General features: G+C 42.2%; 1 protein-coding gene across 6 annotated transcripts in view; it reads left to right on the forward strand.

Moving 5' to 3' along the window:
• ERICH3 (glutamate rich 3) overlaps positions 1-18426 on the forward strand; it is a 129509-nt gene that overhangs the window by 88285 nt on the left and 22798 nt on the right. For all 6 annotated transcript variants that reach the window (XM_033916398.1, XM_033916397.1, XM_033916400.1 and 3 more), the window contains one exon: positions 3094-3579. In XM_033916398.1, coding sequence (XP_033772289.1) covers positions 3094-3579 — 486 coding nt within the window. The remainder of the gene's footprint in view (positions 1-3093; positions 3580-18426) is intronic.

Below are 18426 nucleotides of genomic sequence, written 5' to 3' on the forward strand. Positions count from 1 at the left end.
ATCTTCCCATGCCCTATTCTTATGTATAATCCCCCAAACCTATATCCCCTAATATGCAACTAAAAAGGAGGCATGGCTAGGCCAGTGGCAGGAATGTTCCTAAAAGTTGCACATAGAGTTATAGAATAGCCCCAATGGAATAGCCCAAATACCCGGAGTTCAGCGCCGCCATTTACACCAGGTTTCAGCACCCAAAGTTTGGTGCAGAATTGGGCTCAAATGCTCTTCTAGTGCATAGGGCATAAGAGTCCTGACGAGTGGGTTACTTTCCCCAAACCGCAAGTCTTTGCAGAAGGATGTCATCGACTACTAGGGGATTAAAAAAACAAAAACAACTGGGAGGGGGTCTGGAAACCAGATTTTAGGCCTGTGTAAGGCTGGAAATTGGCCCTCACCCAGCACAGTCAGTGTTCATGAAGTTACACTTCTCCCTCCGTATTCACAGTGGATGCGAGCGGAACATAGCCGCGAATATGAAAAAACCGCGAATGACATTTTATATGTTATTCGCGGTTTTTTGTAACAGCCATCGGTTTTGTTATTAAAACCACAAATAACTTTTAACTGTTTGGAAATGACCACTATTATTAATATTGAAATTTGCAATTTTGGTGGAATAATGCATGCTGGGAAGCAGTGTTTTTCTCTATGCACGCTGGGAAGCAGCGATTTTCAGGGTGAAAGATTTGAAGCATTGATTTGGTGGGAGAAAACATGGAAGCAGCGATTTTCAGAGTGAATGTTGGTAAACATTAAACTTTTCTTTGGTACAGTAAAAGGAGCGGAACTTTAATCATGATGTAATTTGGGGGGGGCGGAGTCAGCATGTGAAAAATCACAAATAAGTGAAACCGCGAGTGCAGAAACTGCAAATACAGAGGGAGAAGTGTAATTGTTGTCTGTTTGTATTTCTGTATGGATTAGGCAATGATAAAACAACCAATGGAGCAAAAGTTATAGCTGCAAGAAAGATCCAGATATGTTATAGAAAGCACAGAGCTCGTCAGAAAAAGAAAGCAGGTTTGAAAAGCATGTGTGCACCAAATCCATTACAATAATCAGACTTGATTTTTGATTCCTTCAATCGTGGTGAAAGACTAATTAAATTAGTTATATCCGAAAATCAGTGATCATTTAGATTTTCCTTGTATGAGGTGTGATCAGTAGTGCTTTTGAATAAAGAGCGTGGTGGATATTGGACTGGATTATTTTGTGCTCAAAGCACAGGGAAGGAAATTTTGTGTGCATTTTGTTTAAAAGAATATGGTTATGGTTTAGAGATCCTTCAGGATGCACCACAAAGTCATCCACACTCTGTTTAAGCAGTCCCATCTCATCAAGACAATAATTCAGAAAGTAATGTAGCATTAGGTGACAGGTAAGGTAGACATTGACAGCTGCTTTTAATGTGCTCAGTTTGAAAGTATGCAGCTTGCTATATTTTCCACAAACTTTGCCAAAATGCTTTTTTTTTTTTTTTTGTTAAATCTCTCTCCTTATAAATTCTATTTTGGTGCTGGGAAATGGCTTAACATTAGGCTACCTAATTTGCTGTGGTTATTGATATAAATTATCTGTTAAAATAATCATTCTGATTATTGCAAGGGTGAACAGTGCAACTCAAACTGAAGTTGCCTTTCACAGAAGCATTTATGCTGCCGTAAGATTTGCTTGTCTGTTGGGCCTGATCGTCCAAGTACCCATAATCAAAGCTGGTTTTAGACGTATCTAAAACCAACTTAGGCCTTTTCCCTGCCTCTAAATGCACAGAGAGAAAAGAGGTGTTTGTAGAGGAGGGGAAAGGGCCGACCTAGACCTAGGCGTGCAGCAGGTATAACCAAAACTTTAGGCAGGTTGCCTAGTCAGCACTAATACGTTTTGACTTAGACCAAGTCAAAACAGGTATACGGTAAGTGCCGAAAAAGGGGCCACTGAGCTGATCGCTGCAGCTCAGCAGCCCCAGCAACCTGCCTATCGCTGCAGGAGAGATGGCTCATCTCTCCTGCTGCGATGATGATTGCCTACACCCCTCCGAACCGCGGCACTTTGGGGTGAGCATCGCAGGTGGGCATTACCTCCGCAGGTGGTCACACCTAATTGCATGCACGCATATAGGCACCCCTTTATAGAATTGCCCTCCATATGCATAGTGTGGTACAGGGTGAGAAATGGGCATGGACTGCGCCTTGCAGTTAGTGCTTGGTAACTTACCATACATTAAGCATTGCCGCTGCAGACAGTGCAGGTTACCTAATGTCATCTCAATAGGAGGCAGTTAATGCATCCTATTATCTGTCCAGTGGCGTGGTAAGGAGGGGGTCAGCAGGAGCACTACTATCTCTCCTCCCCCTTGGCAATGGTGGTCTCTTAAATGCACTCTTCCTCCCTGTATTACTTCTAGTCTTTGTAGGCAGTGAGCAGGAAGTGCTCCCACTGGCCTCTGATATCACTTCCTGTTCACAGAACCAAGAAATGATATCAGAGGGCAGGCTCATCTGACATGAGCAGCAGATACGGGCCTTCCCCACTACTGGTGAAGAAAAGAAGACTTGAAGCGATATGGAAGGGAGGGGAAGAATGCATCTAAGAGATTCCCGCCCCACCGTTGGGAAGGGGGAATGTTGGGTGTCTGTGCCCCAAGCGCAAGATTTCCTTACTATACCATTGTATTGTATATCATTGTTCTTATCATGCAGTTAAGGCTTTTCCTACAGTAATTACATGGGCAGATACTGAAAACGTCTCCTGCTGTTAACATAGAACCTTTGCAGTTTCTAAACTGTGATTTTACACATGGTAGCTGCAAAATATTACTGTATTATAAAGGTCTAGGACAAACTTTCATTATAGCATGTGTATTATGCTGTGTTAGAATGACTTATAGCCTAATACTCTATCATAGACTGTCATACAGTCCATTTTGCAAACATTTACATAGTATTTACAGATATTTCCTGTAATCTCGAGCTAAAACATGTGTGAACAGACTCTTAAATGACTCAGAAATTTGTGCAAAATAACAAACGAAACAAAATGGTATGCAAATATGTTTACCAGAAAATAATGTAGTGAATTTATTTTTAATATTTGTAGATAGGACAAAAAGATTGTCCATTTCATCCTGCAGTACATTATATAGTAGTACCAGTGGCGACGAGTCAGAAGTGAAGAAGCCGGTAGATGCCAAAGGGGCATCCAACAATGCAACACACACAGACTATGAAAAGCAGCCTGAGTTATATAGTGATGTGGAAGGAGAAGCCCTGATTGATAGTGAGGAATCGGCAGATGAAAACTCACAAAGACGGCTTGCAGACAGTATAGAAGAAGAGGAACCTGAGGTAACCACAGAAAAGACGATGACAGTTGAAGACGTGCCAATGAAGGATCTTCAGGAGTGGCAACTGGGGACAGATAGAACCAGAGGGGAAATCCATAATCTAAGGTTGATAGAAAATATGACATGGGAAGAAACAGAGGAAAGTATTCTCATTCCCACTGACGAGGACAGAACTGAAAGAAAATTTGAGATAGAGGGTATAAAAATGCAGAAGTCCTTTGAGGTTGATGATAGAAGTGGTGAGTATAGACACCTGTAGAAATGTATTATCCGTGCATGTTAAGTGCTAATTTTATTCTATGCCTTTTTTCAATAAAATGTAAAAAGTTATTGTGGCTGCATTTTGACACTACAGTTGTAGAACATAAAGATTTGGTGCCTGCCTTCTGCATGCCCAAAAAAAAAAAAATCAGTAATTGTAAAACTGTAATTTATTTAATATGATCTAATGTTAAGGCTTTGGTAGGTCTTCTTTATTTTCTGTTACTGGCTGTGCTCAGACTTCCAGATGCAGGTTATTATGGCCCTTAGCCTCAAAACCTTTCCCTGAAGCACAAGGTAAAAATAAACTCATTGGAAGACGAGACCTCCCATCACGTTACCGAACCTCTAAATCAGAGCTGTAATCTTTGCTACCACCATATTTATTTATCCCCAGGATCCCAGAACGGGCTACAAGGATACACACACATAACATGTGTCCGATTTCTGACATTATTACCTTGAAGATGCTGGACGTGTTCATAGTTTGATACTTGCATTGTCCGCTGCCGAGATTAGATTAGTCTCCAACAGAGTTGGACATAATATATTACTTGCACAAGTAATACATTATTTTTCATGGTAACCTACTTAGACTAGTAACTATAGCATATACCTTTTTCCTAATGAAACTGGTAACTATTGTATATTATTTTTGGAAAGTGACTTACTCAGCAGTGGTTACTCGTATTCATCTGTGCCGTTATGCTTTCAAAATCTTTGGGAAATCTATCGACCAGCGAGAAAATTGAGATCTGAAGGAGGGATGCGATTGACAGGCATGAAGGAAGACGAAGTTCATTATGTTAAATCAAAGATGGCTATGTTTTCCATGGCTGGAACAAAATTGTGCAACTCTCTTTTCCTGGAGTTTTGAGATTATGTAAGGATCGCATGACCTTTAAGAAACTGTTAAAAAAAACACAACTATTTGTAGATGCTTTCCTGTGATAGCTAACGGGAGATTACTCCCAGTTGGGGCAGCTCATGGTTTCAATGATAGAGAGAGGTTGAGAAGGGAGGTTCTAAATTTGAGATCGTACTTTAACAGTGAAACATAAATATTACTGTATCTCTGTAACTATCTGACATTTTATTGTTTGCTTTAATGTTATGTTTGTTTGGTGCGTACATCACTTAAGCGGTTTATACATTTTTAAAATAATAAATAAATAAAAACAATATATTACCAGTGAATATATTACTGGTACTATTACTTTTCTTTAATTTATTTTCCTTCCTTTGACAATTGGCATTCTTTCCTCTCAGATTTAGATTTATTGTCCATTGTTCATTGCTTTGTTATCTCCTCAGGAAAAATAGTACATTAAATTATAATAAACCATAAGATATTACTTAGTATTATATTACTAGCCCAACACTAGTCTCCAAAGAGCATGCTCATGACTAGATTTACTAATGCACATTGATGCTTAATCATATCAAAGTATAGTAAATGCGTCGTTGCAGCTTCAGTCTCCAAAGCTCCAGCCTATAAACCGTGCATAACTTTAGGCATGGCTTAAAGAATAGCGCTAAGCAAGTTGTTGGTTGTTTCTGTAACAATTTTTCCAGTGCCATATAGAGAACCTGACACTATATTAGTAATTATTGTGTTTCGTATAGTGTTCTTAGACACACATCATACTTGGCCCTTGCTTTTTGAAACTCTCAGTCTAATAAAGACAGAAAAGTATCAAAAGAGAGAGAGAGAGATAGTCTTTGAATTAATAGTGGGGCCACCTGCAAGGAATGAGGCCTCTTGAGAAGCTCAGAGCTGGACAGTAGGCAGTCTAATTGAAGATGAGGTCTGCTGTACCCAATTGGTGAAATAGCATCAAAATCTTTATTCAAGAGACAATCTATATCGGTGTTTTACAATCTTTTTACACCCGTGGACTGGCAGAAATAAAATAATTATTTTGTGGACCAACAAACTACTAAGACTGAAATTTAAAAAAAAACATTTCCGCCCCCCTCTCCGCGAGTTCAGTCCCTGCAAACCATCTGATCCCATCCACACAAGCCTCAGTTATGATTTTATATTGAACGTATTTTATTGAAGTATAAAAAGAAACAATATTCTGTACAATTGTCATTTTATAAATACAAATATACAGAGCAAGGACCAACAAAACTCCTGTCTCCCCTCCCTTTCACATATATCCCTTCTACTATCAAGAAAACTGAACAAGCCAAGTTATTACGGAATGCTACACAGAAATATCATGGTAACAGAATACTGCAGTAACACATGACAGGAATAGTGTTAGGGGAGTGCCCCCTGGTCAGAGAGAGCCCTAAGCCAGCTAGAAGCTAAAGAAGCACTGCCTGGGCTTTGCAGTCCCCAGTTATGTCTCTAGCAGGATACATATTTCAAATCTGATATATTCTAATGACAAAATAGAAATAAAATGATTTTTTTCTACCTTTTGTTGTCTCTGGTTTCTGCTTTCATCTTCTTTTCACTCTTTTCCTTCCAGCATCTGCCCTGTCTCTTCAATCCAACATCTGCCCATTCCATCCACTGTCTGCCCCTTCCAGAAACTGTCTTGTCTCCCCCTGCCATCTCTCCTCTAGACCCCCCTCTCCCCCCCCCCCCGTTGGTCTGGCGTCTATCATCTTCCCTCTGTTCCCTCATGGTCTGGCATCTTTCTCCTTTCATCTCTTTTTCCCTCCCCACTGTGGTTTTTAGCATCTCTCTCTTCTCATTTCCTCCGCTCAGATCTGATATCTCTGTCTCCTTCCCCATTCTCTGGCATCTCTCTCTCCTCTCTCTCTTCCCTTTCCTTCTCTGGTCTTCTTTCTTTATTTTCTGCCTCCATCTAAATTAAGTTCTTTCTTACTATACATTCCTCAGTTTCCCTCTTTTCACTGTGTCTACCCACAGCATGCCACTCTTTTCCTTCACCCCTCCACTATCTCACTAACTCTATCTTCTTCCTCCATCCAGCATATGTCCTTTTTCTTTATCCCTCTTTCCATTTAGTATGTGTTCTCTTTCTCCACTTCCATTCAGCATTTGCTCTCCCTTCTCCCCACTTCCAGCACCTGCCCTCTTCTCTCTCCCCGCTTCCATCACATGCCCCTTCTCCCCACTTCCATCATCTGCCCTCTTCTCCCTCCCCATTCTCCCCACTTCCATCATCTGCCCTCTTCTCTCTCCTCTCTCCCCACTTCCATCATCTGCCTCTTCTTTCTCTTTCCCCCCACTTCCACCATCTGCCCTTTTCTCTCAATCTCTCCATCCACCACAGGCCCATCTCTCTCCCTTCCTCTCATCTTTCTTTCCGATTTTGGCAACAAGATCGGCAACGCCCCACCCCTCCACGATGACACTCAAGATCGGCAACGGGCCTCCTTCTCCCCCCGGCATCAACAGCACTTCAGATCGTCAACGCGGTGCTCAATCCAAAGCTTCCCTCTGAGTTGAACTGCTTGGGCGGAAACAGGAAGCTGAATCAGAGGGAAGCTTTGGATTAAGTACCATGTTGCCGATCTGAAGTGCTGTTGATGCTGGGGGGAGAAGTAGGCGGGGGGGGGAGGGCGCCGATGCGGCTCATTGCTGTTGCAGCCCAGACACCGCCGATGGCCCCAACCGGCCCTGTGCGGACTGGCAAGAATTTTCTGTGGACCGGCACCGGTCCGTGGACTGGCGGTTGAAGAACACTGATCTATATAACAGAGCAAAGAAAGAGGTGGGAGGGGTCCTACATCCTACATGTCACCGACAGTTAAGGAGTCTCTAAATTACTGCAAACAATAAATGCAAGAATCAAAATTTCAAGTAACCCACTGTAACCATACCTATCTGATGCCAGCTGATGAAGAGCTACATTGCATGATCTAAAATACAACACAAAAATACTTATTCCCCCTCCATCCCCATATACAAAACCGTGAAAGTGGTTTTTAGCATCGGCTGGTGCGCTGAATGCTCTGTGCTGCTCCCGACGCTCATAGAGTTGCTATGAACACTGGAAGTCGTGTAGAGCATTCAGCACACTGGTCTGTGCTAAAAACCGCTTTTGTGGTTTTGTAAAAGGGGGGGGGGGTAATTTGCTACTAAAACACAGCGACCCCATAAAATTGCATCTCAGAAGATAAATAAGAAATGCCAAAGTCAACCAATGGGGTTAGATTTATTAAATTGTACTACTGCATTAGTGCATGCTAACTCTGTTAATGTGCATTATGAATAAATAGGTTTCTTCATAAAATGGGACTCTTGATAAATAACTAGTGTGACCATATGGCTCCAGAAAAAAGGGGACGGATTGAGACATCCGGGTTTTACTTCCATTGAAAGCAACCAAGATGTCTCAATCTGTTCTCCTTACTTCCATTGCTTTCAATGGAAGTAAAACCCGGATGTCTCAATCCGTCCCCTTTTTTCTGGAGCCATATGGTCACACTATAAATAACACACATTAAAACATGTTAGTGTGCAGAACCATGGTGGCACTGTTTAGTGAATCTAGCTTCATATTTCGTATTTCCTTCTTTTATTTCTATTCATCAGTAATAGAGTTTTAAGCTGTGTGGTTTATTGCTTTAATTCCATTTCTGGCTTGCTGCCGTATTGTGTTGTTAATGTGTGTTAATACCTGCTTTACTGGAATGTATTTTTATTGCTTTCACTTGCCGCTGTTTTGCTGTAGTACCTTTGCATGTGCTAGCCCAGCTTTTGCAGAATAAAAGAATGAACCATGCCCTTCCGGTTTCTTTGCAAGACTTACAATGTTAACGTGTAAAGGGTTATCACACAGTTAAGTATGGTGTTCAGAAACTTGTGAAAGCAATTTAGGTGAAATAGTCTTGAACTGGTCACGTAGAGGACTTTTAATATTTTTGTTTCCAAATATTTTAAGAACATCATTTGTTCAATCTCTTTTCTTGTTTTTATATTTTTCTTTATTACTCTAAGAATGCACGTAGGGAGCAGAATAGGTAAAGTACTCCTTTTAGCAGAACTAATAAATTAGAAATCTCCTTTTTTTCCCGTCTCTCTAGATGTTTCATTGGGATTTTCACAGCATTTGGTAGAACCATGAAAAAATTCATAATGATAATATTTTATACAGTATATTTGCATTTATGTAAAATGTATGAGGCCTCAGATCCTATTTAAAAATAATGTATTTCTAGCAATATTTCAAGATACAGCATCTGAAAAATCCTTTATATCTCAGCAGGGAATATGGGAAGCTGAGGCCTGTGCTTGGAATCTGAATCCTGGCCTCTAACCTTCTTGGCTTTGTATCCACCCTGTTCTTTTTTCAGGCCTGCCTTCCCCCTCAGCCCTTTACCTCCATGTTTGGACTAAGGATTTAAAATATGTGTTGCTTTCTCATTATTACTACTTGTGGCCATGCAGTTCATTCAGGAGCATTTTGAACTACTCAGGGGTTTGTACAGGTGTTTGGTTTATAAATCTGATGTATGGATAAGGCAGTTACAACATGATAAAATGAGCAGCTGGAACACCATGGAAAAAATCATAGTAGACATAAAAGTAGAGGGATTAGGTGGAAGATGAGCTCGAACAGGGAGTGGGACTGAAGAAGAGACATATCTGGACAGGGGCAGAAGCAGGAGAGGAAATTGACTCCTCTAGGGAGAACGTTAACTTTTGAGGATAGGATGGGGCAAAGAGCCATAACTTCAAGATTTCTAAGGGAGTGGGGGTAGGTAGACATGGAGGAAGGAACAGCAAGAACTCCCAGGTTAGCAGATAGGGAAAGAAAGAGGAAGGATTTCCAGATTGGTTGGGGAGAATGGGGGCTCCCAGATGTGGTGGATTTAGGGATGAGTGGAGCCTGAACAGGAGAGCTAGGACTTGGAAGTTAGGGGAAGTAGGCACTTGGGGATGGTAGAACGAATGGGGATTTGGAGATTAATCAGGAACTGGGTGCACTCATCAGTAAGGTGGTAGGGATTATGACTGTGGTGTGTTAGTTGCACTGGATATTTGAAATCGGGATATGAGTGTGAGATGTGTTTGTAAGGCTAATTAGGTACAAGAAACCTGTCAGGTAAACACAGATTAGAACTTGCACTGCACTCGTGTCTAGGATGCCTTGCACATAAAAACCCCCCCAATGGTTCAGACTTTTGCAATCTTAGTGGATGAATGAGACCAAAGAATATTTTAAACTTACCGGTACTTTATTATATAAAAATGAAGAAAATTATATATAGCAAGCTGAATAAAACAACAGACTAATAATTATGCACAAATATCTCTGTAAATATCTCAGCACACAATTAGTACATATGTAACCACTAAGTAATTAGAAAATATGACTAATTATCACACAACATATATCTTCTTATGTAAACAAACTATGATTCCTGATAAAAGAATATAAGCAGCACAGCTGAAATAGTTTGGCTAAATACCAATGTTCCTGGAAAAACTGTACCCTTAGCAAAGCAAAGTTGACTATCTAACCCTAGCAGAACTTATAAGAGAGAAATCCCAGCCTCACCCTTGGGTCCAGCTGATGTCAGCTCACGCAGTGGGATGGATTTATCTTCTTTGGCTGCTAGCGTACAGCGAGCCACAAAGTCCAGTCAGGGTAGATGTAAACTCCTCGTTCTTTATCAGTTCCAGGTAATTTGCTTTAACAGCAACCAGAACAGTCAGTTGCCCATGCTCTGGAATAAGGTCGTAAATCAGAGATCAAGTTCAGCAGGTGTCCAAATACAAACTGTCCCTCTAGCTCTCTCTCAGAGAGCCGGCCCAACACTCAGAAAATTCTTCTATTAGCAGTTCTTATCGCAAAAGCGCAAAGGAGATTCACACCTCTAGCTCCGGACTTCTCCAAAACCAGCATTGTTTGACTCAGGATTGCACAGCAGTTTCTTTAGGGCATGCACAAGTGACCCATAGGGGGGAACAATCAGGACCTGTCCAGCAGGGGCATTTTGAGCACACAGAAGAATAATGAATAGTGTTCTTGTAGATGGTCCCACCGAGACAGCCAGACGTGCCAAAATGATAACAGCACAAGGCACTGTTCATATCAATGATTGTGGAGCAGCCTCTCCTCCACATGGTCTCTTGGCAACAAAGTTCCAGTGATGATAGATGTCCTTGGCTGTGCACACACAAATCTTGTAAACACATTCAGAATGCTTCAAGACAGAAAAGATGGTTCTTGGCCTAAGTTAGGCCCCGAAGCCTCCAAAGGTAAAGCAGGGATCACCATTACAGGTGCACGGGAGGAGGGAGCCAGTTGTGGTATAGAGCATTGTTCTTCAACCGCCGGTCCGCAGGAAATTTTTGCCGGTCCGCGCAGGGCCAGCAAGATTGACTCAATTCAATTTCCTGCTGGTCCGCGCAGGGCCGGCAAGATCAACAGCTGAAGACCGCGCTGGGCCAGAGAGATCTTGGGGAGCCTCCGACAGTGGCTTTCTCCCCTCTCTGCAGCTCTACTTTACTTCCCAGCGCAGCGATTCACGAAGGCAGCCTTGGGGCTTTTGCTGAGTCGCGGCTGCCTCTGATGATGCAACTTCCTCTTTCCTCAGAGGTGGCGCGACCCAACAAAGGACCCAAGACTGCCTTCCTGAATCGCTGCGCTGGGAAGTAAGGAGAGCTGCTGGGAGGGGAGAAAGCCACTATTGAAGTCTAGGAAGCTGCTGGGCAAGGGAAAAAAAGGAACAGCTGCTACTGGAGAGGGAGAAGGAGAGATGCTGCTGGGAGGGGAGGAAGGGAAGAGAGTTAGTGCTGGACAGGAGGAGGAGGGAAGGGAGAAGGAAAAAAGGAAGGAAACAGCTGGCAGGGAGATTAGAGGAGGGGAAGGGGAGAGACAGGCATGAGAAAGTAGAGAGATTGATGATAGGAAGGGGTCAGCAGAAAAATAAGCAGAGAGGGACAATGATAGTAGATCTGGTGTAGGAGAGATAAAAATGAAGAGAGCAGTGAAGCTGGAATGAATCATGTAAAAAGGAGAGAGGGGGCGCAGGCTGGATGGAAAAGGGAGAGGGGCATAGAAAAAAGACAGATACCATATGGAAGGGGGAGAGGACAGACAGTGGATGGAAGGGGCAAATGCTGGATTGAAGAGACAGAGAGGGCAGACGCTGGAAGGAAGAGAGTGAAAAGAAGATGAAAGCAGAAACCAGAGACGACAAAAGGTAGAAAAAAATAATTTTATTTCTATTTTATGATTAGAATATATCTGATTTGAAATATATATCCTGCTAGAGCTGGTGTTAGACATAACTGGGGACTGCAAAGCCCAGGCAGTGGTTCTTTAGTTTCCAGCTGGCTTAGGGTGCTCTCTGACTAGGGGGCAGTTGCCCTAGTTCCACTCCCCTAAAACTATTCCTGTCATGTGTGACTGCAGTATTCTGTTAGCATGATATTTCTGTGTAGCATTGTGTAATAATTTGGCTTGTTCAGTTTTCTTGATAGTAGAGAGGATATATGTGAAGGGGAGGGAGGGAGACGAGGTTTTGTTGATCCTTGCTCTGTATTATTTGTATTTATAAAATGACAATTGTACAGAATATTGTTTCTTTTTATACTTTAATAAAATACATTCAATATTAAATCATAGCTGAGGCTTGTGCGGATGGGATCAGATGGTTTGCAGGGATCGAGCTCGCGGAGATGGGGCGGAAACGGGGTTTTAAAATTTTAGTCCTAGTAGTTTGCCGGTCCACAAAATAATTCTTTTATTTCTGCCGGTTCCCGGGTGTAAAAAGGTTGAAAAACACTGATATAGAGGACTTGAAGGCTTGGAGAGTAGATGAGAGGAAATGGAAAGGAATGTGAAGAAGTTGAAAGGAAAGGCACGGGTATGTGAATGGGGTAAAAAGGTGAGAATGGGATTAGAGATGAGGTGAAAGAAGGTTAAAGGGAGACTGGTAAAGAATAAAAGACAAGAAAGCAGCTGGAAGCACAGGGGAGGAAAAGTGATAAAAAGGACTAAGGCTAGACAAGCGAGGAGAAATGGGGGGGGAGGGGGGCTGGAGCAGAGGTAAACACAGAGGGTTGAAAAGTTAGGGAAATAAATGAAAGGAGGGTGTGAAAATGGAAAAATGAGCTGGAAAATGGATGAGAGATGGAAAGCTGAGTGGTAGGTTGGGGTAAAAGAAGGAGATTTGTGTAATGGAGATTGAGAGGAAGGGGTAACATCTAGCTGAGCAAGAAGAGGCAGAAAATAAAGGGGAAAAGGGTATTGAATTTGATGTGGTATAACTTGTCTTATGCGGGCCTCAGCTAAATATCAACTGGAACCTGCATAAGCTCCAGCTGCTAGCAGTGGGATGGTTGGCCTTCAGTGGCACGGGATGGCTCCTTCAGTGCCACAGTGGGATGGTTGGCCTTTAGTGCCAAGGCCCGCATATGGCCTAGCACTGAATATCAGGGGCTAATTTTTCTGTCCATGCTCAACATTTAATAAAGCAAATGCTGACTGACATCGGTTGAATATTACCCCCTTTATAGATTAGAATATATCTAGTTTGAGAAAATGCATCTATTTTTGTATTTTGCTCACTGTAGGAGGAAATTGTTTCTTTTCTTCCACTGTTTCCCTGCATGCAGGGTTTCCATTTCAGTTTTTGCCTGTATATTTGTAATTATTATTAGGGTCTGTCTGTGTTCTGTTTATGCGACCGAGGCAATGGATTTTGATAATAGTGTATTTTCTGTACGGGCTCTATAGCTGTACAGGTTCTTTTCCCCAGATAGATGTTTGGTGTCCTAAGGCTAGATATAAATATTTGCAATACTGCTTTTTCTTTGGTAAGATTGTTGCTCTATGAGTCTGCTAATTATGTGGGAACTCAAGTGGCATTAAATGCTAAAAGTCCATTCTCTACCTATTGGCTTTTAGCAACTAATGTGCGTTAATTCCCTTGAAGCACCTGTATGTAAACCGCTTTTAGTGTGGTTGTAAAACTATAAAAAGGAGGTACATAAGTCCCAATCCCTTTTCCTTAATGCGCTTTAAGGTGCGGTAAGACCTGCTTGATGAATTCCCCCCTTAGTGCTTTTACAATGTGGCGGCAGGTTTGTGTTATAGGTTCCGACAGTGTTTTTGCACGGTTTGTATTGTTTTCACAATGTGCCTTATCACAGGGGGGGCATTTTGTGTTCCTGTCACAGTGTGATGTCCAATTATGGGGCTCTTTTACTAAGATGCGCTGGTAAATGGGCTTAATGTGTCCTTACATGGGCTTTTCTCACTTGCTAAGCTCATTTCTATCAGAAAGGGCTTTTTTTCTATTTGTCACATTTCTGGCTGTTTACTAATGTTACCTTTAGCGTGCAGCCAGTGGTTGGCCACCATTCCTAGCGTCTTCCTCCCTTCACCCTTCTAGCCCGGTATCTGCTCCCTCATAGCCTGATGTCTCCCTGTCCCTTCTCTCTTCCCTCCTTCCCTTTTCCCCCATAGTCCAGCATTCTCCCTCTCTCATCGTTCACTTCCATTGTCTAGCATCTCTCCATCACTCCCTTCTGCTCCTGGATCCAACATCTCCCTCTTTTTCCCTTCTCCACCTGCTGTGTGTCTCTTCTTCCCTCTCATATACCCCCATATCTCTCTCCCTCCCCCAGGTCCATCTATCTTCCCCCTCCCCCGTGCAACATTCCCTCCCTTTCTCCCTTTCACTGCCGTGTCCAACATTTCTGCCTCTCTCCCACTATTCGCCACTTCTCTGTCTCTCTCCCTTGTGCTCTAGGTCAAACATTTCTCCCCCCACTTGAAGCATCTCTCCCTTCCACCATCATGTCTAATATTTCTTCTTCTCTCCCCAATGTTACGTTGATTTTAAAAAGGGCTCCAGGGGTGATCCAGGAAATTATAGACTGGTAAGCCTCACTTCGGTGCTGGGCAAAATGGTAGAAACAATTCTAAAAATAAAATTGTGGTACACGTAGACAAACATGATTTAATGAAATGGAGTCAGCTTGGGTTCAGCCGCGGGAGATCTTGCCTCGCAAATTTGCTTGACTTCTTTGAAGGTGTGAATAAAAATGTGGATAAAGGTGAGCTGGTTGATATAGTGTATCTAGATTTTCAGAAAGCTTTTTGATAAAGTTCCTCACGAAAGGCTCCTGAGAAAATTAGAGTCATGGGATAGGTGGCAAAGTTCAGTTGTGGATCAGGAATTGGTTATTGGATAGAAAACAGAGGGTAGGGTTAAATGGTCATTTTTTTTCAATGGAGGAGAGTAAACACTGGAGTGCCGCAGGGGTCTGTACTGGGACCGGTGCTATTTAACTTATTTATAAATGATCTAGAAATTGGAACGACGAGTGAGGTGATTAAATTTGCAGATGACACTAAACTGTTCAAAGTTGTTAAAACGCATGCAGATTGTGAAAAATTGCAGGCGGACCTTAGGAAATCGGAAGACTGGACGTCCAAGTGGCAGATGACATTTATTGTGGACAAAGGCAAAGTGATGCACATTGGGAAGAATAACCTGAATCACAGTTACCGGATGCTAGGGTCCACTTTGGGGTTAGTACCCAAGAAAAGGATTTGGGCATCATTGTAGACAATACGGTGAAACCTTCCACCTAATGTGTGGCGGCGGCCAAAAAAGCAAACAGGATGCTGGGAATTATTAAAAAAGGGATAGTTAACAAGACTAAGAATGTCATAATGCCCCTGTATCGCTCCATGGTGCGACCTCATTTGGAGTATTGCATTCAATTCTGGTCTCCTTATCTCAAGAAAGATATAGTGGTGCTAGAAAAGGTTAAAAGAAGAGGGACCAGGATGGTAAAGGGGATGGAACTCCTCTCATATGAGGAAAGACTAAAATGGTTAGGGCTCTTCAGCTTGGTAAATCGATGGCTGAGGGGAGATATGATTGAAATCTACAAAATCCTGAGTGGAGTAGAACAAGTACAAGTGGATCGATTTTTCAGTCCGTCAAAAATTACAAAGACTAGGGGACACTCAATGAAGTTACAAGGAAATACTCTTAAAACCAATGGGAGGAAATTTTTTTTAACTCAGAGAATAGTTAAGCTCTGGAACACGTTGCCAGAAGATGTGGTAAGAGCGGATAGCGTAGCTGGTTTTAAGAAAGGTTTTGACAAGTTCCTGGAGGAAAAGTCCATTGAGAAAGACATGGGGGAAGCCACTGCTTGCCCTGGATCGATAGCATGGAATGTTGCTACTCCTTGGGTTTTGGCCAGGTACTAGGGACCTAGATTGGCCATCATGAGGATGGGCACTGGGCTTGATGGACCATTGGCCTGACCCAGTAAGGCTATTCTTATGTTCCCACTCCACTCACAACTAACTTTATCTCTCACTTCAATGGGTCAGTGGCCGCGATTCCTACATGCTGCCTGCTGTTATCATGGAAGCCTCTCCTCTTCCGCATCCTTCTTAGGCAGAAACAAGAAATTGTGACAGAAGGGGCGGGATGCGGCAGAGGAGAAACTTCTGGGTTAGTGGTAGGCAGCATACAGGAATCGCTGCTGTTGACCCATTGAAGCAAGAGAGAGAGAAGGGAGGGAGATGCAGGGACCATAGGAGCCCAGCCTGCTCACCCAGTGCCAGTGCTGTCAGTCCACCACTGCTGAATGGTTCTTAAGCTTAAACTACACCACTGGGTATAGGGCTCATGTGGTAAGATAAATTATGTAAGATAAATTATGTAAACTTAATGCAAGTTATGCAAGCACGGTAAGGATAATGTAAAGTAACACAAAGTAACACCACGTAAAGTTATGTAAAGTTATGTAAAGTTAGGTATGCAAAGTTTGTAAAGTTATACAAATAATTGTATTGTCATCGCCTGGAAATGACCAGCCATCTTCTAATGTAATCCGCTTAGAACCGCAAGGCACAAGCGGAATAGAAATCACTAATGTAATGTAATGTAATGTAACCATTATTGTGTGGCGGTGTAGCTGTGGTAACCGATTAGTTCAGAGCACACCCACTCTCGTTCCCTAGAACTGTCCCCAGTGCTAAAAAAAAAATCATCATTTTTTTTAACATGTGGATAGCACGTGTTGATTCCAAAATTACCACAGGATGTCTTCGCGCACCCTGCAGTAAGGCATTTTTAGTTGCGATCAGCACGCTCTAGGGCTTACTGAAGCTTAGTCAAAGGCCCCATAGAAAGCTGTCAGACCATGTATCTAGAAATAAGAAAGCCCAATACATATACTATAACACCCCCCCCCCCCAAAAAAAAAAACAAAAAACAACAAAAAACAAAACCCCAAACAAAACCAATTTAGAAGTACACCTAAAACAGATTTCTAACTCCATATGAAATTTACTCAGGAAAACCTTACGATTTCTCAGGATTTTAAATTAGCACTCGTCATGCAGAGTCTGTGCAATAATACTTTTAAAATAAAATTGTTAATTACAAGTTCAGAGAACAGCTGGGGCCCAGTAGCTGCTGAGATTCAGTCTGTACTGAACTTTGCCTCGCTTTCTCTGATACACTGATAACGCAAATGGAATAAACAATGTGAAGTCCACAGATCAAGCATTGATTTCTAAGTGCATCAGCCGGATAAGACCACAGCCAGATGGAAATGTATAAAAGCCAAGAGCATAGTAATCAAGCAACTGATGAGGGAGACAGCTGCAGCACGGATGCCAGTCTTTTGTTTCTAATGATGATCCGTTAAGGCTGACGGGACAGTTTTGCTGTCCTGTGCTGGTCTTTCTCAAATTCTGTTTTACAGCAAGTCTGAGAAGCAGTATTTTGGGGTATCTGGATGTTTTTAGGGGACACGCCAACCTAGTTTCCTTTTTTCCCCCAAGCCCATTTAGAATCTACAGGTGTCTTGGCACAAAGTAAAACCTCTTAGCAATGATTATGGTTAAATTATATACACACAAACATAAAATCCTAGTTTATAACTGTAATCAAACTGGCATAGGATAAGGCATCAGCCTGCAGATTCCACAGCACCTGTTTAGAAAAAGAGAGAGAGAGAGAGCAAAACTCTCACAACCACTAAAGAATCATATTTTCTTTGTTAATTCCCTGCAATCTTCAATTATCTGCCTGGATTCAGCCTTTCAATGTTGGAGGGCACGCATGCCATTAAAATTGTAATAGCTCGTTCTGTAAAAAGAAATTGTTTTAAGAAAATCACACCTGCCATGCAAAAAACACTCATTATGCAAAGTATCATCTGGATGGCAACAAGCACAAAGCAGACAATATGCACTATGCAAAAACACAAGGTAAAGTGGCTGTCTGGCGCCCTGACCAGAAGGAGCAGGTGAGCCCATTTAAGTATGGACAGCTTCTATTTGAAAGTTTTTCATACTGGAAATAACTCTTAGACTTGTTCTTTCACTTGTACGTTCTGCACGGCCTGGAAACTTACACTTCTGGTCAGCTTTAATACCAGGGATGGGCAGCCCAGAAAATGTATTGTTTCATGTCATTTCTGGGGAGAGTTTGTTTTCTGTTTTCATGTGGCCATTTCTTTTGTCACAGGAGGGGCTGATTCTATAAAAGGCGCCTCGCACTTTCACTTGATCCGTTCTGCACTGCCTGGAACTTACACTTCTGGTCAGCTTTAATACCAGAGATGTTTAATACCAGAAAATGTTTGTTTCGTGTCATTTCTGGGAAGGTTTGTTTTCTTTGCTGACCAAATCATTACTATACAGCTACAGCTCACTGCATAGTCTCTAGCTCAGGTTTTTGTGCTGAAAGCAAAGACTCCTCTGAGTTATATTGGCTACTGTACGAGATTCCTCTTCAGCCTACCCCTAATTCTGTTATCTTGAACAGTTCTTTAAAAAATGAAGCAAAACAACTTACAATCAGATGGTGGTTCAATGCAGTTCAAGTCTGTTCCATTT

Source organism: Geotrypetes seraphini, chromosome 12 (assembly GCF_902459505.1).
Source record: "Geotrypetes seraphini chromosome 12, aGeoSer1.1, whole genome shotgun sequence".
Lineage (NCBI taxonomy): Eukaryota > Metazoa > Chordata > Amphibia > Gymnophiona > Dermophiidae > Geotrypetes > Geotrypetes seraphini.